The 22,714-nt window shown below is 50.2% G+C and overlaps 3 protein-coding genes across 4 annotated transcripts in view; 1 reads left to right on the forward strand and 2 right to left on the reverse strand.

Annotated features, from left to right (window-relative positions):
- The window catches only part of MAPKAPK5 (MAPK activated protein kinase 5), a 19,372-nt gene extending 16,181 nt beyond the window's left edge, over positions 1-3,191 (forward strand). For both annotated transcript variants that reach the window (XM_063415645.1, XM_063415646.1), the window contains exon 14: positions 195-3,191. In XM_063415645.1, the coding sequence (XP_063271715.1) occupies positions 195-289 (95 nt within the window). In that variant the 3' untranslated portion in view covers positions 290-3,191. The remainder of the gene's footprint in view (positions 1-194) is intronic.
- On the reverse strand, positions 1,072-16,765 carry TMEM116 (transmembrane protein 116). The gene is given in 12 exon segments (XM_063415643.1): positions 1,072-5,578; positions 6,212-6,285; positions 6,375-6,519; positions 7,172-7,310; positions 7,395-7,478; positions 7,896-7,945; positions 8,365-8,469; positions 11,926-12,057; positions 15,687-15,750; positions 15,878-15,924; positions 16,399-16,459; positions 16,461-16,765. Coding segments are annotated over 12 exon segments (1,281 nt in total). The 5' UTR covers positions 16,640-16,765; the 3' UTR covers positions 1,072-5,377.
- Positions 16,766-17,971: 1,206 nt separating this feature from the next.
- ERP29 (endoplasmic reticulum protein 29) lies at positions 17,972-22,598 on the reverse strand. Its single transcript, XM_063415595.1, has 3 exons — positions 22,432-22,598; positions 20,956-21,094; positions 17,972-19,727 (listed from the first exon to the last, which is right to left on the reverse strand). Exons 1-3 carry the CDS (start codon positions 22,549-22,551, stop codon positions 19,225-19,227), a joined length of 762 nt encoding a protein of 253 aa, XP_063271665.1. The 5' UTR covers positions 22,552-22,598; the 3' UTR covers positions 17,972-19,224.
- Between the last annotated feature and the right edge of the window lie 116 nt (positions 22,599-22,714).

Here is a 22,714-nt window from a genome sequence, read left to right on the forward strand (position 1 = left end):
ATTCGGGTTTTGACACTTTTATCCCTTCTGTCAGAACTGGTGTTCCCAAAATGGGGGTGAAAGTGTTGGCTGTGGTCTGTAATTTCATTTTGGATCCTGTGCTGCTGTTGCCCTAAGTGTGTATGAACATTGTTTAATTCCAGCTGGGATTGCTTTCCTTGTGCCCAGCTGATTCCCTGTTTTTTCCCTTCCAGGCAGAGGATTCACAGACAAAGTGGATCGACTAAAACTGGCAGAAATTGTAAAACAAGTGATTGAAGAGCAGACAAACTCCCACGACTCTCAATAGCTGGAGCTTCTTAATCTTATTTTTTTTACCATTTAAGATTTATTCTTTAACTGTAAAAAGTATTTTTATGTAAATTAATAAATCATAATTATTTCATTAAATTTCCATACTGCTTGAAAATGCTGTATAGTTGTAGATACAAAAAAAAAAATCATTGGTACTGTAATATTTTTTTAAAACTCAGTTCCTTGAGGTATATATGATCACTTATGTACTGTTAATCATGAGCCCCCCAGATGGGGTGGATTTTATTGTTAAAAACCATTCTTTTTCTTAATAACCAGTTGCAGAAGCTGCCTTTCACCTGCCACATCCAGCCCCTGCAGTGACTGTATGCGAAGGAGAGCCACAGTTTCTCAAGCCCCTGCTCAGTGAGTACTTGAAGCAAGTGCTGTGAAATGCAAATTCACAGCTCCCCATGGCACCTAAATTCCAGGTCTTTAGGTAGAGAAAAATCAATTAAATATCCTTCAATTTGGCTTGGTGCCTTTCCCAGGCATCTGAGGCCATGTGCTTGCTGAAATTTTCAGTTCTGAGCAGTGACTTTCTTTTTTTGTCGTCTTCCCCATCTCCCTCAGACCTTCTTTAAGGCTTAACCTCCTCTCTTTCTTCCTCCTCATCTTCCTCAGAGCTTTTTTTTTATGGCTGAACCAGCCATTCAGCACAAAACTCTTCTTTTTCTCACCTTGTCCAATAGCAGAACAGAAGAATGTTCAAGTTCTTATGCACAAATTATTTTCATTTCCATGGTGGGATCTTCTACGGGCTGAGACCAGCCTGGGGTTGGTTTGTTTGGGATCCACCCCCATATTCCCGTTCTTCCCTTCCTAGAAGATCCAAGGCTTGGGTTCTGTCTTGTCCTCTTGTTTGGCAGAGCTGCTCCCTGGCAGGCTCCCAGAGCTCTGGGGAACCCCTGGGATTTGTCTCTGGAGCCCAAATTTCCGTCTCTGATGCCTTTGAGCTCCTCCTTAGGGGAGCCACAACTGCAGGGCTGCTCCTTGGCCGCCTCCCCAGGGCAGGTTCTTACTCTAGTCTGGAACATTGGCTCCAAAAGCTGCTTTTTTAAACCCAGATCAAGCAAACCAATGGCAAGAATCTGTACATAGTTCTAGTTTTCTACCTTTTTCTGCTTCTCTTTCTTTCGAGATCGGGCGGAGGCTTTTTATAGAGCTATTTTGGTACCAAAATCCGTGCAGACATCGGGTGAGTTTGGTCTGCAGACTGAAGTGCCAACCCAGGGCCATCAGTGACCACTCCTGAACGTTGTTGTCTTTCACAGCTCATCCATTTTTGGGTTTACATTGACAAACCTGAGCCATGAATCTCCCAATTCTCGCTTGCACAAGTCCAGCCTTGTTCTTTTTTTTTATCTCTTTTCTATACCAAAACTTCCTTGCAGCTTTAGCTGGATGGCAAAGCAGTGTCTGACTCTTTCTATACAATTTTCTAAACAGTGATTTGTTTTTTTCTACATGAAGGAGATGCTTTGTTTCCTGTTCTCTGTCAGCTTTCCTCAATCCTGTGGAGTTTCCAATGCTTGGTTTGTTGCAGGGTGAGAACAGTCCCTGCTTATCCATCCTCTGATGGGAGCAGGGAGTGTTTGTGTGAGCTGGAATTGTACCTCTGACACTACCTGGAATATTTGTGCACTGACTCGTTGATGAAAACTGAAGAGAATTAGCAAAAATTGAGAGTTTTTGTCATTTTTTGGCTGTACCACCAAGCCCTGTTATGTGCATTTCTGTCCTTGCTCTAATTCTAGGTCATGTCTTGAAATGGTTTCATTTTGAACTTGAAATCTGTATTTTTTTTGGGAAATGGAAACTTTCAAGTGTGGCATATAGAGATGGAAACAAGGAAATCACCTTTGTTAGAACGGCAGAGCAAAAAATCCCCTCCAAAAGTCCTTTGTGACTCTGTCCTCCCAGGAGGAAAATCCTCAAGCAGTTTTTTGGGAGCCAGAATTTGTTGGAAGTGCAGTCAGGGGGAAAGGTGGGATCTGATGTGTTTTAGAAGATTCCTCCTTTTCTTCATCCCTTAAGTGCTGCTGATCCCAAGGTGGGAACATCTGTACAAATTTCCAAGGGCTTTTTGCCACAAGGAACTGCTTTTGATGGATTTAATCTACATTTTTTTGTTTGTGATAAATAAGAAGGGCCTGATCTGATGCAGAGGGGAGAGACAGATTAAGAAAACACAATTTGAAGACTCAAGGTCAAATGATTTTGTTTCTATAAGAAAGTTGATTTTTTTTTACTCTTAGAAAAGTTCTTTTACATTTCAAAGTTCAGTGACTTTAATGGATTCAGTTATGTGTTTGAAAGTAGCATTTGACTTTCTCCTTCCTGTGTTTAGTTTATTTTTCAGTTGAAGCAAGTGCTTGTCTGGATTCTCTGAGGTTTGACTTAGTAATAAATCTACTGATGCTTTATAGCAGACTGTGAATATTGTAAATATCTCGAGCTGGAAGTGTGGGATCAAAGAAGAATTTCTTTGTACAAACACTAAAAATAAGTGGGAAAGCTCTGGAGGTTGTTGGGTTTTGGGGTTTTTTTTAGAATTTTATTTAAGTGAAGAAAAAGCTCTGAAATCATTTGACCTTTTCAAAATTTTCTGTATAACTGGCTTCTCCTGTGACTTGATTATTTGAAGCTTTTCTATGTATATTAAAATTAGGAGAACCTGATTAGTGGAAGAGATTTTGGTTGGAAATAGCAACACGTCGAAGTTTTGCTGTCATTACTTCTGGATTTTCTTTTGGAAAGCTGAGTCTGTCCCCATGTTTAACTCCTGTGTGTTAAAATGTTCTCATTCCTCCTTCTCAGTGTTCCCTGTTAGTTCCTTTTGGATCAGTATTACATTGTAAATATTACCCATCCTGTATATAAATGATTTTACTAAACTCAACAGTTCCTGGCTGATTTTGTTTGGTTCCCAGATCCCTGTAGGAGAGAAGGAAGGAGCGGGAGGGAACAGCAGCAGGATTCTGCTGCCACCCTGCTTTTCTTTTCCCTGGAAGTGTCCAGAAGGGGTGGATGCAGCACTTGGGGATGTGGTTAGGGTGAACACAGTGGTGCTGGGTTAATTTTTGGATTTGATGGTCTTAAAGAGCTTTTCCAGCCTCAGAGATTCCATGATTCCATTATTCTGCCACCCCCAGCCCCTCATCCCACCTCCATATCCATGGGAATGAGGCTCTGAGATGAAATGGTGACTGACAGGAGAGGCTGGATCAATCCCTAGGAAATCCTGGGCTCTGCTTGGCAACAGAACCCAAAATTGCCTTTTTTAAGCCCAGCTTTCCATCAGATGGCAGCAGCACCTGCCCAGTGCTCCCAGTTAACCCCTGAGGGCAGTCAGGGAAGGGAGGGATGAGTCCTTTTGTCTTCAGGGACGCTGGAAATGGGAACCAGTTCCTGTGGGCTGCTGATCCTTGCAGGTGGGTGGTGAGAAATGGCTCTGCCTTTGTTCCTGCTGGCCCCGTGCTTTTCCAGGGAGCAGCGAGTGCCTCCCCTCACCCTGCTGGCCACCGAGCCTGGGGTGGCACTTGGACCCTTCCTGCCTCTGCAATGGTTTGTTATCCTCGACCTGGTGACAGGAACCAGACACAGCCTTGTCCCGCATTTCAGGACACAAGATGGGGCCGTTGTGAGGGCTCAGGCTCCCTCCTGTAAGAGAATTTCCCTCTCTCGGTGCCTTTGAGGAGTTCAGAGTGAGTTGGGTGGTGAGTGACCCTCGGGGCATCCAGATTGGGAAAGGGACTGAGGGAATAATTTCCCGGGAGCACTTAAAGCAGCCAACCCCGCTGGGAGTGCTCAGGGAATGGCTCTTCCAGCAAGAAAACCCCTCAAACAAACACTGAGTGAAGGCTGAGCTGTCTGAGGAGCGCTGGGAACGTGTCAGCACCCACTGCCAGCTCTGATGGCCCACCAGCAATCCAATCGTTGTTTCCAGGGTAATCTTCCATCACTTAGGAAGCTTTAATCCCCTTTTAAACAAATTGCACCGGCTCCACAAACGGGGTCAGTGCCAGGAGGGCGCAGGAGGCTCTCTGGGATGAGGCTGGGCGTGGTTCATGCCCTGCCAGTGCCAGGGCAGGGATCCCACCCTCCCCATGGAATATTTGCCTTTGAAGCGGGGCTGGAGAAACACCGAGTCATCCATGGCCACACTTGGGGACTAGGGGAGGATTTGGAGGACCAGGTGGAAGAAGATGGGTGAAAACCTTGTTTTTATCCTGTAGTACAGCAAAATTGAATTGTTTCACACTGTAGGAGAAAATAAGTCATTGACCAAACTTCCAGGGCTCTTGTGTGACTTACTCAGAGTTTACACAGTTATGTTGTGTAAGTTAATTACACAAGGCTGGAGTATTTCCTCTTCTTGTCTAACCTGCTATGAGAAAAATTTGGGTTGGACCCAAAAAGTGAAGCTGTTGGAAAAGAAAGAGTTGTTTTCAACATAGCTTAAGATCTGGTTTATTTCCTCTAGAATGGTGGGACCTCAGTAAATAATTCATGAGGACATCTGGAAATGCAAAGAGAGATTCAGACTAAGTCCTGCTCACCTGGTTCATGAGAGATGCTCCACAGGGTCGAAGCAGCTGATTTTTGGGAGTATTGTGGCTGAGCAGGAGTTGACAGGAAGAAGGGAAGGGAAATGTTCAGAAATTCCAGGCAGGTTTTGTCCTGATTTCCAATTCTTCACTCCTTGCAATTGGTTCTTAGGGTGGTGCAAATTCTCATGGTTAGAGTGAATTGAAAGGCAGAGATTGAAAAATACTCCTTTTGCTTTACTGTTAATTTGTAAAGGCAACGACTTGGAGAAATAAAACAAAGTAAAACATCCTCTGCCCAACCTCTGAGGAGCTGGACTGGGTCTCTGAGCCGCTACATTTCTAGGGGTATTTCCAGGAAGAGAAAGTCTGGACTAAAGATTTACCACGCTGAAAGAATCCATCAAATAAATAACTGTGTCCACGGAGCGAGCTGGCTGTGCCAGCCCCGCTGTGCTGTCCCCGGGACGGTTCCATCGCGGCTCTGGAGGAATTCCAAGGGCTCTGCCTCTGTCCTGGCAGGCGGGGCTGCATCACAGCACGGTGGAGGAGCAGCCCGCGGTGTCGGGCGGGCCGGAGGGGGCCGTGCTGGAGTAGAATTTCTTCTGCGAGCGCAGCAGCGGTGTCTGGGTGTCCACATCCCTGCGGGAGCCGCGCTTCAGCGACAGGAACGCGTGCTGGGTCCAGCCGTACACCAGGCAGTTCAGGAGCCCCTGGGAAGCTGCGGTGAGAGCCTGGGAGAGAGCACGGAGCAATCAGGGATCTGATTCGGGATCCCTGGAAAACCTCCCCCTGCCAGCAGGAGCTTATCTTCCGTGTGAATTTTATTTTTGTGTTATTTTAATAAATGTTTAATGAATATATAGAATATATATAAAATATATTTATATACTAAATAAATATAAAAAGTATATAATTTAATAAAATGTCTAACTTCTGCCTCAGGCACAGGAAGGAGCTGGACAAGTGTTATTAAGGAATCACATTTGGAGACTTAGGGACATAGGGAAAACTTAGAGACATGGGTGAAAAAAACCCCCAGTTTCTGGGGATCCTTTCTAGTCCTATTTGCTACAATTTCCATGACCACAGAATCACTGAGGTGGGAAAAGACCTTTGAGGTCACCAAGCCCAAACACCCACCCAGCACCGTGTTCACCACCAAACTGTCGTGGTGCTGGGATTTTGGGGACTGAGACCTTTTCAAGCTTGTGTAAAACATAAACCACCAAACCAAGACCTTTGCCAGGCAAAAGCACAAATCAGACTTGGGCTCACACAGCAGAGATCCTTGTCCAGCTGCATCCACAGGGATGCAGGGCAGGAGACTCCAGGTGAGAAGGCAGGGCCCAGGAGGAGACATTTACCTGCAGGATCAGCAGAGCCATGTAGATTTTGCTGGTTGTTGAAGCAGTGAGTTTCAGCATTCCAAGGAGGACAGCTGTGGAAAGGGATGGATGAGAGGGTGAAGTTAACCCCGGCTCTCTGGGGTTCCATGGGGGGATGCTGTGGGAGGAATTCTCTGCTCACCTGGGGCCCAGCAGCAGAAGAAGGCGACGGGGTAGAAAACCACTCGTTGTTCCACCATCTTAATCATGGCCCACTGCTGATCCCCCAGGAATCCTGTGGAGTTCACAAACCTTTTGTACAGTCCTCGGGCCTGGCTCAGGATAACCTGGAAAAGAACAGCCAAATGTTATTGTACAGGCTGTGATCTGCTGGGTTCATCCAGGATGGATCCCAGTCTGTCCAAACTTTTCACACAGCATTGAAATCCTGCAGAGGATTTCACCTCCTGGGAGGTGTTGCTTTGCACGTTGTCTTTTCTAAACTGAGGACTCTAAATTGATTTTAAAATCATTAAATTGTTTAGGCTGGAAATGATCTCTAAGATCATGGAGTCCAACCATTGCTGACCCATGCAGGAGGTGACCTCTTCTGCCAAGCTCCAAGCCTTTGAAATCCTGCTAAGTATTTCTGGAATGGGTTGACAGAACACAGGACTCCAGATGGATTTATCTGGTGGCACAGTGACGTTTTCCCTCCCGTACCAACCCCTCAAAAAGGGAAGCAGCACCACACAGTTATTCCCCTGCCCTATTTACCAAAGGCACAGAGTGAGCAGACAGGAGGGAATGGATTGAAAACTGCCCCATGCCTAGAAGTGTCCAAGGCCAGGTTGGATGGGGCTTGGAGCAACCTGGGATAGTGAAAGGTATCCCTGCCCAGGGAGTGGCACTGGATGAGCCAAAGATGCCTTCCCACCCAAACCCTTCCATGATTCCATGATTGCCCAACCTCTGGTGCCATGCAAGGAGCAGCCTTACCAGGATGGCCACGAAGCTGATGAGGAAGGAGACGAGGAAGACGCCGATGCCGTAGAAATGCATCGCGCGGCAAACGGAGCCGCTGGGGCTCTGGGGCTCGCTGGGGGGCTCGGCCACCTCCGTGTGCATCAGGAGACACCTGTGGGGCACAGAGAACACAGGCCTGAGCTCCTGCCCACCCCCAGCAGCCCCGGGGCAGGGCCACAGGAGAGGAGAGGCTCACCCGTGCTTCTGGCTGAAGTTCTGGTAGCAATTATTGCTGTTGCCCAGGCAAAACACCGGCACCATGAGGAGCAAAGGGATCAGGCTGAGAGGAGAAAGGACAGTCATGGGTTATTGCACTGCTTGGTTTTTCTCCCATCATACAGAGGACTTTAAAGTTGTTTCTATTGGTACTGCTCTGGAGAAGTATTTTATCAGCTTTACCAGCATCTGGGCTTTCATTTGTGAAGGCTAATCATTGGTAAAGGGAAGCCTTCTGGAAAACCATATCCAGTTAATAAAGTTATCATTAACTTGGTTGAAAAAAATCCTCTTACTCTGCGTTCATGAGGTCGCTGTGCTGTTAATGATGAGCTTTACAGCTTTTTTAGTAAAACCTGCTTCAAAATGAGTAAGAAGCAAGGATTTGGTAAACTGCAGTTTACCATATCCACATCCTCCTGCCAGGGAGAATTAACTCTTACCAAATCCACACCCTCTGCCAGGGAGAGTGAAATCTTACCTTGACAAGATCGTTGCTATTCGGCCAACACAACTTGCATAATCTACAACCTGCAAAATCCAAAAAACCTAATTAAATTATTTCTGTACAGCCCCTGATTCACAGGAAGCAGCTTCCAAAGAGCATTTCAGCAGCTGAACCTGCTGCTCCTGAACTTCCAGATGGAATATCTGGGATATAAAGTTTGCTGTGCACAGCAAACATCTGGGGAAGCTGTGTAGGGCAGTGGGGCTGATGGGTTTGTTGGGAAGAGAAAGAAGCACATTCCTTGCATAAGGAATTTGCCATCTTCCAGGAATACCTGGAGTATTCCCCAGTGGTGGTGCCTCCTGTTTAGGTGTGAGGGAGAATTAAATGCAAGGAGAGATTTTGGTCACAGGGGGTGTGATGTATTTGCTCAGCCACAATGCAGGGAGGGTTTTCCTGAGTGTTGTGTCCTGTTCCCAGCCTTTACACCAGCCCCACTCACCTGGGGGGGCACCCTGAAGAGGTTCTGGTTGTATTTCACCTTGAGGTCCATGTACAGGTGCCAGGTGTAGTTGACAGTGTAGAGAAAAGAGGCCACGTAGAATATCTGAGAAATAAAACCAGCATTTCAATCCTGGAATAACAATTCCTGTAGCATGTTTAGTTCCTCCCAAATCCCACGGAACAGAGGCAGGATGATGAACTCCTGCAAAAGGTGTTCTGCTCACATCCAGCTGGGAAGAGCCAGGTTGGAGATTCCCACTTTAAACCACACAAAAGCAGCTTCACTTTGGCCTCAGACAGGAGAACTATTGACAGCACGATTGTCTTAGAAATAAAAATCTTTGTGATATGGCTCTTTTTTTTTGGCTCAGAGCCTGGCAATGAGGGTTTCAGAAGCACTTGGACTCTCTTAATGCTACGCCCATTAGGAAACAGCACAGATGTGACATTTAGATTTGCTTCTTGCATAATGAGCTCACTTCGCAGAGAATTCACGGAAATAGAAAACAATTGGATATTTCAAGAGGAATGCGAGGGCAGATATTGATTGCCCTCAGCCTGAGTTAACATCCCAAAACCCCTTTTCTTCCTCAGTGGGAAAAAGAAAAGATAGAGAACACTGGGAATTTCATAGCCTTTAATTCCAGCTTGAGATGAGTCCAATTATCTAAAACTTCCTATAAATCCCCCCAAATCTTAACCAAAATTGTTTCCAAATTCATGCTTGCTCCAGGCTGCCTAATCAGACCAGGCACATGCATGACAAACACGTGCTGTGTTTGTCATGGGAAACACAAATTTCAGTGGCAAAGAGGAAGGGCTGGGCAAGGGAATTTCTTTTTTTTTCTGTGGCTTTGCTATCCTTTGCCAAAAAGGATAAGGAGCACAGGTTTGCCACCCTGGAATCATCCATGGCTGGGAAAGTGGTCACTAAACAAACTTGGCCTTCTTCACCGAGGCTGTGAATGCTCTTGGCTGGCTCAAGAGGCTGAGTCCAAGGGCTGCCACAGGAACATTGCAGTGACTTTCCAGCTCATTAAATGAGTTTTAATGAGGGGTTGTTGCCCTTTTCCAGCTACTTCCAGAGAAGGCCAAAACGGTCCACAAGGATCATTCTCTTGCACTTGAGGATGCCTGGGAGAGGCTCATGAAATGTCAGAGCTGCCTTCTAGAACAGGGACCCAAATGCCACTTGTGAAGGTGCCAGCAGGAAGGGAATTCTGCTCTCCTGAGCCCCAGCTTTGGGGCTAGGGACAGTCCTGCAGCACTGCCCATGAGGAGATAAAGCACAGACACAAGAATCCCTCATTATCACACTTGTGTGGCTCCCATTGTGCTGCCCAGCATGAGCAGAGCCTGCCAGGACATTATTAGGCCACTGGAACTGAACTGGAAGAACGTGGGGGAGTTGTGCAATTATAACCACAATATCTATACTGGACTTTATTATTGCAATGCAGGAGGAGGAGAGAACGAGGGACAGCAAAGGGAGCAGTATTTACATTCATATCAATCAAAGCTCTGGGGCTGAAAGAGGGAAAATCCAAGAAACAAAGCACTCTCCTCTTTTATGGCACAGTTTGGACACTGAGCAGCTCCATCCACTGCAACATGGTGGTGACAAATAATGGCAAACCGCCTGAATAAAGCAAAATATTGCCCTGCTCCTAAGGCAGTGCCTCGACACATCACAAGGACTCCAGTGTGAGCCTCTGCAAGGGCTGCAAACTCCACTGCTGGGCTGTCCCTGCCCGTCCTCACCGCAGCACATCCGACACCTTCCGGGTGTTGGTGTGCAGAGAAGCTCCAGGTGCTTGTGAGACACCCAGAAGCACAGTGAGACATTTATTTACTCATTCCATCAGCTCCCAGATCCCTCCTGCTCTTCAGAATCTGCTGGTTCAACCTGTTACCGGCTCCTTGTTATGCACAAGGTGTTCCCACCTCTCAAGGGCACTGCAGGGTGTTGGGTGAGGAGGTCCTGCACTGTCATGTGCCCTGGGGGAAAGGTTGCTATGGCAAGGGCTCAGTTTGTTTTAATTTCTCCCAGAGCAAACAGCAGCGCCAGCTCTTGCCAGGCACAATCCGGCTCTGCCACCCTGTGCTGTGGGGACTGGTGGTGGCACACAGGAGGGGAGCCAGGGGACACTGGCTGAGGTCAGGGTGTGACTGCACACCCCACCACAAGCCCTGTCCTGGAGGGACTGGCCCAAGGCCAGCTCTGCCCACCCAGCTGAACACAAAGCTCCTACCATGTCCCATCCTGTGCTGGTGTCCCTGAGAAGCACAGCCACAGGCTGGAAAAAAGTGAGGGCAGAAAAGAACCAGAAGTGCAAGGGAGCGGAGAAATTATGGGCATATTTTCTATAGCCAACCTATTTATCATCTAGTACTACAAATTGCCTTCTTCAGGCCATGAAAAGATCTCACCAACTTAAACAGCTGTCCCCCAGGCAAGGGAAAAAGCTCAGGAGCAGCCTCAACCTTGCTTGCTCCTTCCAACTTCCAGTTCTAAATATGTCTCCCAAGCTCTCCTCATTTTCCCATTTACCATCACCTTGCAAACACCTTTGATGTTGTTCTGTGTCATTCCTGAGTGGCTAAGTTACCCAAACCTCTCTGTTTCTCTCAACATGAACATATTGTGGAGCCAGCAGAGCTGAAGGGACCAGAGATGAGCCTGGAGTGGAACAGCTGCTCTCACCTCAGCAACACATCTGTACCCCCAAAAACTGCTGCTGAAACAACACTGGGCTGCAGGAGCTCATCCCCAGACACACAACAGCAGGGACAATTCCATCCTGCACCTGCACATGGAGATCCTTTCCAGCTTTGGATGCTGCTGTTCCACCAGGACATTCAGTTCCCAGTTGTGGGTAGCACCACACTCCCAGGGAGCTCCCCAAGCCTTCCATCAAGGCTTCCAAAAGCCCCTTTAAAAGGAAATCATTAATTACAGGGATCATAATTTATGAGCCCTGACCCTGCAGAGGTTTTTGAGAGCTGAGATTTCCTGGTGTTGAAATGGGAACTGGGTGAGGCAACAGCAAACTGTCAGGGGAACAGTGCTCACCCACCCTACTGCACATTCCCCAAAGGAATCAGCTGGAAAGCAGCTGAGTCCAGGGGACACAGGCTGAGCTTGTGCTGATGGAGGATCCTTGGGAAGAGCAAGAACTGGGATGTTGATGGGAGTAATTTAAATCTGAGCTCAAGAAAGTCACAGAATGTGTCTGTTCCCACCCAGGCTGGAGGGAGAGAAATGGAAAAGCTGCCATGTGAGAGCACAGAGATCCATGGGCACGGATCCAACGGGAAAGAGACCGAGCCCCATCTGCTCATTTCACACAAGGAACCACAAATTCCCACCTTCTCTTTTCTTCTCACACACCAGAGGATCCTCAACCCCGGTGTCCTCATCTCCCTTTTCCACACAAAGCCAGGAGATCTGCTAAACCTTGGCTAGAAACAGCCCCCACGGCCACTCTCTGCTTGCCAGCAAGGTTAATTACGACAAATTACAAGTTTAATTATTGAATGTGGTGCCAAGGCCACTCACCTGTCCCGTGGCCTGCAGGTTGTAGCAGATGAGGTCTTGCTGGGAGGTGGGTGAGCTGTAGAGCAGGGCCCCAGCCAGCCAGCACAGGCCCAGGAACAGATCAGAGAGGCTCAGGTAGAAAAGTGGACGCACCTGGAAAAGGGAAAAAAAGGGAAAAGGGAAAAGGGAAAAGGGAAAAGGCTCAGCAGGTGTGAGTGGAGTCACAGCCCTCCCACACCCCTACCCCAGCTGAGTTTTACCCTGTTATCAGACATAAGGATATTCAATACAGCCTCCCAAAGGTTTTTCTGCAGGTGAGGAAAGTCTTTCAGTAGAAAACAGTGTCCCAATGCAAAGTTATTTTGAAAGCCTTAATTGAGGGGAAGTGAAGCATAAGTGGCACTTTGTGGAGGGATGATTTCACCTGTGACAGCATTGCTGAGACCAGTCAATTCACCTACAGCAAACCCTGAGAACTTCAATAAAAAGTCTCCTCTACTTGCACAGACAAGAGAGTTCAAAGAAAAGTTACCAGATGAAAACTTTTCAGCCTCTACTCATTTTCAGTCCTTTAAAATTCCTACACTGATTATGGTAGAAAGATTAATTGTGCTCAGACACCAATACCAGGTTATCTGGTGTTATCTGAACACTGTCAGCCCCAGCTCTTCTGGTGAGACAACTTTCCTTGCAGGGAAAATCCACATGGATTTGTGCTCTCAGGAGCTGTTCCAATACACATTCCCTACTCCAAGCACCACTCCTGCCACAGGATCCAAGAGCAGCACCAAAACTTACAGAAAATATCCCAAATATCCATCATGTTACAATTCTGCAGAATGGGACAGGTTGGCAGGGAGATGTCATATTTTAAATAAACACACAGAAATCAAACTTTTGGTAAACACAAACCCTTCCTCAGGTCTGGAACGACTTAAACAAAACATTTTTCTATGTGTTCCATGTCATTTCAGATGGTGGCTTAGGCTGGGTTTATTTTACATGCTGGATTAATTTCCACTGAGAGCCATTAGTCTCTGCTGCATCTTGCTGGAAAGGAATCACGTCTCCTTTAACAACAGTTTCCAGCCCATTTCCAGTTTGCACACACTGGCCAGGACTGTAAACACTGCAGGAAAACATTTGTGCAAAATTCTGGCCAACATTTCCCTTGTTAGTGGGAGAGCAGACACTCTGGAAAAGCAGCCTAATTACCTACACTCTTAATTGAAGCCTTTGGTACCTCATTTTCAGCATCGAGGAGAGAAAATTGTGGTGTTTTTTCTCTCCCTACAGAAAATTATAATGCTAAACACATCATGGAAATGCTTCAGAGGCTTTGATTTTGTATTTCTTTCCATGGAGTTGGGATTTTGGTGAGATTTGCCTCAATATTGTCCTGGAAGTAAATGCATGCCACCCATCACGTGTTATATTTGTTCCCATGTGCAATGAGAGAGAGCTTAGGAAGATTGATAAGAGTTAAGGTAGACCTGACTGAGCCAGATTTGTCCTCAGGGCATGAAGGAGCACGAAGCATAAAGATCTGGAGTTAATTTTAATTTGATTTCATCCATAAATGCCTTTTTTTAACCAGGCTTTTCCTCACTGGTGCAGAAATGAAGCCCTGGCACGACAAGCTGGGGGCACTGTCCAGACTGTGATCAAGGCAGGTTAAACCAAACAGCTCTAAAATAAGCAAAGAAGCCACTTTTGCAATCAAACAGGTGACCTCTTTCTCCAGCACAAGTGCCCTTGGAGCAAGGCACTGCTGGTGGGTCCAGAAGCTGTTTTGGCAGAGACCTGAATGAAGAAGTAGGTGACACAGGGACAAGGACAGCTCTGGCTTGCAAAAGGGGAAAGAAAATAACCACTGGTATTTATAAAATAGAGGAAGAGACTGCAAAGATGTAATGATTTACATCCTGGCAGCTCCAGCTGCGGCATACACGGGGATTTGGCTCTGTGGCCATGGCCCAGGCACATGCTGAGCTGAATGTTCTTCCTCAAACCTGTTGAGCTGAGGTTTCTTCCTCAAACCTGTTGAGCTGAGGGTTCTTCCTCAAACCTGTTGAGCTGAGAGTTCTTTTATTGCCATCCTCTCTTCGGAATGATTTACCTCAGGCTGAAGGGTTTTATTGACCCCGTAGAGACAGAAAACAAGCTTCCAGAAGGCAATATTTGATTTCTGAGGTTGGGGGCAGGAAAGGAAGTGTTTCTAAGATCCTTCTCCTCCCAGCCTCCAGCTGTTTATTTTTAAATGTTTTGCTGTGGGTCCTCATGACTCAGGGAATAAGCTGTTTGTGGCAAGCCTTGATATGGATCTCTTCCAGCCCCTTTGTTTACAAACTTCCACTTCAGACCCGAGACATGAGGACAAGATGATGGGGAAGTTCATGGAGATTTTGTCACTGTTGAAACCCAGCACCAGATCTCCCCTGGCAGCAGAAGAGCCTGGGAGGCTGATGCAAACCAGTCCCTCCAGCTGGCATCCAGCCCTCCTATGCGGATTTGCAGAAATAATCTGAGCAGGAACATCTGGACCCTCTGGAGCAGGAAGGGGCCAGTGGTGACCTGGAGCCATGTGTGGCTCACGAGCAGCTCCAAGCCACAGCCCCATCACATGACTGAGAGCAGAAGGGCTCCTGAGAGAGCCGGCCATGGAAACCAACGGGATGAGGCCGCTGAGTCACAGCAACCCCAGCTCCACATCATTCCAGAGGGGAGGACCCCAGGAGGGCATCACATCTGGAGCTTTTCAGGTGCAGATGTGGTAGGAGGAGGCTTTGATGTGCACCTTGAGCAGCACAGGCTCAAGCAGGTTTTCCATCCCAGCACTAAGGTGAAGTCCCAGCCTTCGTTCTTCCCTGGGAATGTGTGGAGATCTCCACAGTTTATTCTGGATGTGCTGGGCACAGCATTTCCAGGAGGTTGGCTGGGAGCAAGGTTCTGCCTGTTGTAAGTGGGACGGATTTGCCCTGCAAACATGGGCTCATGTTCTCCTCCCCACAGTGTCATCCAACAATGTGTCATTTGCCTGCATCCCTTGCTTCTGCTCCATGAATTCCCTGGAAGTCCCCTTCTCTGGACTGCAGATCAAACTCACAATGTACAAAAAACATGAAGATGGAAGAAGGACAGATACAGCTGCTGCCAGCTCCACTGACTTTCTGCGTGGTCCACAGGCCAGGCTGAGCCTGCAAACCCTGGATAGCAAATCCCAGCTTTGCAGGGATCAGCTTGACTCACTGCCCCCAGGAAGTCCTGGACACACAGAGGGACTGCGTGTGGACATCCAAGCCTGGCAGGATGGGATGGAGGGCTGTGGGGTCAGTTTTAGTAGCACACCTGCCCAGAGAAACTCCTCAGAGACAGCCCAAGATCAACACCTGTGAAAGCATTTCCGCAGGGCCAGCTCAAATTGGCACTTCAGCAGCTTTGTGCACAACTCCTCAGCCCCCCAGGAGTTTGGCCCCACTGAGGAGGGCACTCTAAGAAATCCCTGCTCCTAGGAATGACTGGAGGACTTTTCTGAAGCAGCAGAAAGCATGAGACTAAGGAACCTGCAGAAGCACAGGTTCAAGGTCACTCCTTTTACCTCCTATCAAGACAAAGAGCCCAATTCTTAGCAAGCCCTTTGCCTCACAGCTATTAAAGAAGGTTTAACCACATAACCCTGAGAGGTGCAGCTGCTCCTAGGAGAGGGTCTGTGCTACAGGTGTGACCCACCTGCAGGGACCGACCCCACGAGTTAGGGAGGGAGAAAGAAGCTCAGACCTTACCTCGGGGGACCGCACTGCGTTTTGGAAGACGGCGTAGGCAATAATTGAGCTGGAACCTACAACGCTGAGAAAACAAAGCACAGGTTGGAACAGGAGCGCGTCTGCCTCGCTGGGAGACGCGAGTTCTCTTTTTTTGCTTTTCTGGGTAAAATCATCTTCGCGACAGTAACTCCGTGGGCAGCGTGTCGTACCTGAGCATAGCCATGGTGAACTGGATCCACTGGAGCGCGGAGTAGACCTGGGGAGAAGGACGGGAGGGAGCTCAGGTGACACAGCCCCGGGAGCGCCCGGGGACGGCGGGGAGGAGCGGACAGCACGGACCGGGGACCGGGAGCCCGGGGAGGAACGACAAGGACCGGGGATCGGGATAGGAGCGGGCAGCGCGGACCTGGGAAGGTGGATTGGAGGGTCCCGGAGAAGAGCGGGCAGCACGGACCAGGGACAGGGACCAGCGACCGACGGGTCTCGGGGAGGGGCAGCACGGACCGGGGACTGGGGACAGCGGGGTCCCGAGGAGCAATAAGCGGCACGGACCGGAGACAGGGACCGGGAGAGGATCGTGCAGAGCTGCCGGTGCCGCCGGGCACAGAGCGGGGCACAGGGCTGGGGAAGGTCCGTGAGGGGATGGAGGAGAAGAGACGCGCACAGCGATGTCCCGGGGAGAAGGCAGCCTCTGTCCCTAGGGGTCCCGGTGGCGGCGGGGCTCTCTCACCTCCTGCCAGCCCCCATCAAGCCGGTCCGCCTCCGCCGGCAGGGCCATGGGTACCGCCGCCGCCGCCGCACCGCTCCGGGGCTGCGGGCACCGCCCGCGCTCCGCCCCGGGGCCGCACCGCGCCCGGCCCCCGCCGGCGGGGCCGGCTGCAGGGAGCGCCCGGTCGCAGAGAGGGGCTGAGGGGGCAAGAGCCCTGGGCAAACAGCAGGATTGGCGTCCCGGGGACCGGTGTCCCGCGCATCCCTCCGGGGAGAGAACCGGCCGAGCCCCGGTGGGCGGGCTCGCTTCGGTCACCGCCGCCCCGGGCTCCCCTCACGGAGCCGCCCTGAGGCGACCCCGCGGGGCCTCGGCCCCGCCCCCTCGGGACGTCACCAGCGCCCGGCGGCGGGAGGCGCTCCCGGAGCGCGCGGGCTGCGGCGGCTCTGAGGGGGCGCGCGGGGGCTGCTCCCCTCAGAGAGCCCGGGGACTGCTCCCTTCACAGATCCAGGGCACGGTCCCCACAAATGCTGATCCTGTCAGGGGCTGCTCCCCTCAGAGAGCCGGGCATGGTTCCTGCAGCGTCCCGGGGCTGCTCGCTCCCCTCAGAGAGCCGGGCATGGTTCCTGCAGCGTCCCGGGGGCTGCTCCCCTCAGAGCCCGGGCACGGTTCCTGCAGCGTCCCGGGGGCTGCTCCCCTCAGAGAGCCCGGGCACGGTTCCTGCAGCGTCCCGGGGCTGCTCGCTCCCCTCAGAGAGCCCGGGGACTGCTCCCTGCACAGATCCAGGGCACGGTCCCCACAAATGCTGATCCTGTCAGGGGCTGCTCCCCTCAGAGAGCCGGGCATGGTTCCTGCAGCGTCCCGGGGGCTGCTCCCCTCAGAGCCCGGGCACGGTTCCTGCAGCGTCCCGGGGGCTGCTCCCCTCAGAGAGCCCGGGCACGGTTCCTGCAGCGTCCCGGGGCTGCTCGCTCCCCTCAGAGAGCCCGGGGACTGCTCCCTGCACAGATCCAGGGCACGGTCCCCACAAATGCTGATCTCCTATCAGGGGCTGCTCCCCTCAGAGAGCCGGGCATGGTTCCTGCAGCGTCCCGGGGGCTGCTCCCCTCAGAGCCCGGGCACGGTTCCTGCAGCGTCCCGGGGGCTGCTCCCCTCAGAGAGCCCGGGCACGGTTCCTGCAGCGTCCCGGGGCTGCTCGCTCCCCTCAGAGAGCCCGGGGACTGCTCCCTGCACAGATCCAGGGCACGGTCCCCACAAATGCTGATCTCCTATCAGGGGCTGCTCCCTTGAGAGTCTCAGGGAACAGCTCCGTCTGTGCTTCAAGAACGGCTCCCCTCAGCACCCCGGGAGACGATTCCCTCAGGGTGTCCGGGACTGAGCCAGGCCAGAGGTATCTCCACACAGCCCTCCCAAGGACTGCCCACCCTGCCAAGATCCTTCCTCTGCCGCTCCTGAGGGAAAGAGAGCGCTGGGCCGAGGGACATCCTCAGCTTCTCCCACCTCGCTTCCAACTGGCATCATCTGGCTGAGCACTCACGACTTCTCCTCTAATCACGGAGTCGGCAGCAGTTTCTCTATAAAGTGGTTTAAGAAGCAGCTCTGAAGTGGAATTTTTTTTATTATAGCATTATTAATACATTTTATCTCGCAGCAACACCTGCTCCTTGTACCCACCCCAAGATTCAAAAGGCAGCAAAGCTCCCACAGGAATCAGTTTTGTTTAAAGTGTACTTTTAAGCTAAAACTCACGGGTGTTTCTCTTTCCAACTCCATAACCCTGATGACGGCTTCAGCATCTTCCAGAGGCATCCGAATTCCACAGAAAGTGAACTGCACAGTTCTGAGGACTGACCTGATCCTTGGACTAGGCATCTCCTTTTAAGTAACACAGATGATGCTTCTAAGGACACAAATACTTCTGCTTCCTCCTACAAGACCTCATTTTCAAATATTTAGAACTACCAAATACTGATGAGGCTTTAGTTTGACAGTGTCAATTGCTTCTGGAGGCTAGCAAAACATGAAGCTTGGGCAGATAAAACACCTCTTCAACTGTAAGAAAACTCATCCAAATTCACCTGTGAAAACCTGATTTTTTGCACAAACTGGTGAGACTGAGTGTAATAGCACCTCAAGGAGACTCTGCCCTTGCTCAGAACTCACTTCACTCACTGTGTCAGGGTATGACAAAGGATTTCGGGAGAATATTTGATGAAACAGCTGCTCTGGACAGAAAATGAGGGGCAAGCTGTGAACTGTCTTCACTGCCAGCATTTGGCAGATACCCAAAGCAAACAGGGACAGAAGCCATGAAAGAAAAAGGCAGGAAAAGGAAGCTCTGAGTCGTTTAGTCAACAACAGGTAAGAACAAGACTTAGAGCCCAAGTGGGACAACACAAGGCATATGAGGGGTAGGTTAACAAGCATTAAAACCCAAGGATATTATGGACAGGGAAAGGTGGGGATGTAGAGGACACTCAATGTGTACCTTTTCCAGCATGTAAGATGGAATGAGAGACTGAAGTTTGTTATTTGTTAGCCAGGGAACAGCTGTAAAAACCACCAGGAATCAGCTTCCAGCCAACCTAGAGCTTTTTTTTTGCTGTTGTTATTGTCTGCTTTAACAGTTATTGAATAGTATTACACAATACTGGTGTCTTGCTCTTGGGTGATTTTTCCAACTTTTAGAATACTGTGTTTTTAAGGAATTTCTTCCTCTTGATCTTCTAAACTGAAAATCCCAGAAGGAAATCTGCTGCCCTCTTGAAGTCAGCGAGAAGTTTGCTTGCATTAAGGAGAACTGGTTAGGACTCTTGACAATGTTTCACAGCTTGTAGAGAGTTCTCCGACACATTAGAGCTCATCTTTTTCACTATTCTTCTTCAGGAAAGAAGTGAGGATGTTGAGGCTTTTCTGGAGCTCCTCCTTCTTTCCATCACTCATCTTGTTCTTCTCGATCAGCTTTGTGATTCGGGTGACTTCGTTAGCAGCAAACTCCTCTCCCTGCTCCAGGATCTTGCTCATAATTTTCAAGTATTGCTCCGCTGACTTCTTCTCCGTTTCTTTTGCTTTTCCTAAATTTTCCTGCCCCTTTTTCAGGAGGGCCTGGCGTTCAGATTTCTCTGTGGTGCTCACAAATTTGCTGGCCAGCACATCAAACTCCTTCAGGCAGCCTGGCATCCCCAAGTAGATGCCATTACTCTTCAGCCACCGCTGAATAGCCCCAGCCTTGATTTCACCACCATAAAGTAAGGGATTTTTAAAGTCACCATCCTGGAACAAGTAAAAAACAGGGAACTTTTCTTTGTCCAGCTTGTACTTCTCTCCCAGCTCAGTGTTCAGTTTATCACCGTAATCTGTCAAGGGACAACGAAACACAGAAAAGCACGGTTAGTCAAAAATTAAATTAAGATTCCCTCCCACACAAATATTTGTAGCCAGTGCTTCAACACGTCCTAATAACCTGTTTGCCAGAAAATATCCTGAGCTGGAAGGGACCCACAAGGAGCATGCAGTCCCAACTTCCAGCCCTGCTCAGGATACCCCAAAATCCCACCCTGGGCCTGAGAGCATTGCTCAAATACTCCCTGAGCTCTGGCAGCCTTGGGGCTGTGACCATTCCCCGGGGAGTCTGTTCCAAGGAAATGCTGCACGCTGAAATAAAATCACCTCATTAGGTCATTTCTGCAAGGCAAACATTCGGTGGTTTTTCCAAAGAAAAAGACTGTAATGGTGTTTTGCTGTGACTGTGAGAGTGTAAGACATTGGCAGGACCTTTTGTATAAACCCCGTCCTCCCCGTGGGAAATCAATGCCCTTTTTCCTCTTATTTTCCTCTTTCCATTGATTTTATCTGATTTTACAGTGAAATAAGAGTTTTTCCTCTCTGTGTGCAGAGAATGATTTGGTTCTGACAGCATGCCAAGCTACAAGATGTTTACTCATCTTACATAAATTATATTCTTGAGGGCAGAAAACAAAGACATTTCAATTATGCTACTTAGCATATTCCACATATGTTTAGAAATATCAGAGTGGTTAAAACTTCACAGTTTGATAATGAAGCCTGAATTTTTAATTCAACCTACAAAGCCAGAGCACGTCAGGTGACAGTGATCTATTCTTCACTCTTTTTCTCTTAAATCCAGTCACAATCATACTGAGTTAGAGCAGCCACAGTGCAACAACCCCTTGCTGTGCTGCCCCAGGGTTTGCTGCATGGTATTAATCACATTAAATATTCTTTGTCTGACCAGGATTGTGGCTAAAGCATGATTCTTGTAAGTTCTGTTCCCTCACGTGGGACAAAAAGGTTTCTCTCAGCAAAGAAGGGAAAAAAAAAAAAGACAAGAATTGCTGGGGATGAGGAGGTGGCAGCAGTTCAGCAGCGTGGGCTGACTCCTCATTACCCAGCCCAGATGGATCAGCAGCTCTCCCACGCACAGCCAGGCTCAGCCAGGGCAGGAGCTCCACTCTCACATCCACCCCCCACCCCCAGAATTGCCTCAGAACCTGCAGGAATCACACTGGAATTTATCCCCTCCTCAGCAGCCCACACTGCTTGCACGTACTCAGAGTTCCTCACCTGATATTCCCACTTCAGCCACCAGCAGATCCTCACTGGAGCTGGAGCTCTCCGCCAGCTTTTTAAACTCATCTTGTTTCTCACCATAGGGATATTGTGTGTCAAACTTCACAAGGACAAACTTATGCTTTGGAATAACCTAAAACAAGAAGAAAAAAGGGGAAAAAACAAAACTCGATCACTTCAAGTCTGAGCAATTTACAAGTCACCAAAAGTTGGTTTTGTTGTCCTTTTTTTTCTCTGTGCAATGGGGAGATGCAGAGGAGCATGGAAATTGTATGTAATTATGGCCTTTCAGAAATGACTCACTGTTGTGTGGAGGAAAGATTGAGCTTTGGGTGTCTGTATTCCTGCACCAGACGATAAAGATAGTACATGGTAGGGTTGGGGGATCTGATAATGCCTTTAATTATAAGATTTGCTCATTGCAAATCTGACTGGCATCTTGGAAGAAGATCAGCTAAAAGATTTTAGAACAGGACATGAAGAGGAGAGAGGCCAAATTCTGAAGTGTCCCAGCATGAGAGCTGCACTCTTGGTTAGGAGAGGAGGCACAGGGAGGCAGCGGAGATGCTGGAGGTGTTGTACTGCCTCAGGAAATGGAGAATTCACACTTTAATTGATTCCTCTTCACTTCAACCTTGCTCGGCACAAACGATGCCTTTTCCAATTAGCCTGGCAATGGATTCTGTCACCCCTTGAGGGATTTTACCCATGCAGCAGAAGACCTTGCAAAATCTCTTTGTTCTAGCGAACAGATTGAGGTTGCACCACAGCTCCCCACCTACACAGCGCTCCGCCAGCCCTGCTGAGGCACTGCACAACATCTGTGTGTGCACAGGTGGCTGCAGGCTCCGTCTGTGTCCCGGTGGGGAGCGCACCAGGCCCTGGGAAGATGCCTTCCTTGCAAAGTGATTAATTGAAGGGAAAAAAAAAAGGTGAAAAAACAAAGCGCCTGTTGCTATTTGATGAAAAAGTGAAACCATCCGAGCAGCGCCCGCTCACGCCTCCGACTCTATTCCCGCACGGTCCTGCCCTCCCTCACCGGCACAGACAGCACAGCCCCGGCCCCGAGCGGCCCTGTGCTCAGGGTCCGGGCCGGCGCTGGCCGAGGAGCCGCGACTGCGGCCGGACCTGCCCGCGCCGGTACCGCCGGTACCGCCGGGCCGGACCCCGCGGCTCGGCTCCACTTGGACCGCGCCGATTGGCTGCCGGCCGCATACGCCGCGCTCCCATTGGCTGCCGGCCGCGGCCGCCGCGCTCCCATTGGCTGCGGCGCGGCGGCTCCGCCAGCACCGAGCGCTCCCCGCGCCGGTGGCGGCGGCAGCGGCCCCGCGGCCCCGCCGTGCCCCCCGCGTTCCTCCCGCACCCCGGCCCCCGGGGCTGCCGCCGGCCGCGGAGCACACGGCCCGGAGCAGCCCCACCCCCGGGCCACCGAGCGCTCCGGCAGGCCCGCCAGCGCCCGCCGCGCCGTACCTTGTAGAAGGTGATGGTGTCGAGCGGCACGGAGCCCTTGGTGTGCAGCGTGCTGCCGCCGGGCAGCACCAGGCCGAGCAGGCAGAGCAGCACCGAGCCGGCGGCAGCCGCCGCAGCCATGGCGGAGCGCGGAGGGAGCGGAGCTGCGGGGCCACGTGACGGCGCGACGGACGCCGCCGGGGGCTCGCCTCGCCCCGCCCCGCTGCCCGGGGCCACCGGGGGAGCGGCGGCGCTCGGGGGCGGGCGGGGGCTCCCGCGCCGTGCGGGGAGCGGGCAGCGCGCA

The sequence above is a fragment of the Prinia subflava genome, chromosome 19, assembly GCF_021018805.1.
Source record: "Prinia subflava isolate CZ2003 ecotype Zambia chromosome 19, Cam_Psub_1.2, whole genome shotgun sequence".
In the NCBI taxonomy this organism is placed as follows: domain Eukaryota; kingdom Metazoa; phylum Chordata; class Aves; order Passeriformes; family Cisticolidae; genus Prinia; species Prinia subflava.

What these genes read in the sequence shown, in the direction of transcription:
- ERP29 (XM_063415595.1), bottom strand. Translation starts at nt 22,551, where the DNA reads ATGGCTGCGGCGGCTGCCGCCGGCTCGGTGCTGCTCTGCCTGCTCGGC. An exon ending in ACACCATCACCTTCTACAAG is followed by an intron (nt 21,095 to 22,431) that starts GTACGGCGCGGC and finishes TTCTTGTTTTAG; the next exon opens with GTTATTCCAAAGCATAAGTT. An exon ending in GGCTGAAGTGGGAATATCAG is followed by an intron (nt 19,728 to 20,955) that starts GTGAGGAACTCT and finishes GTCCCTTGACAG; the next exon opens with ATTACGGTGATAAACTGAAC.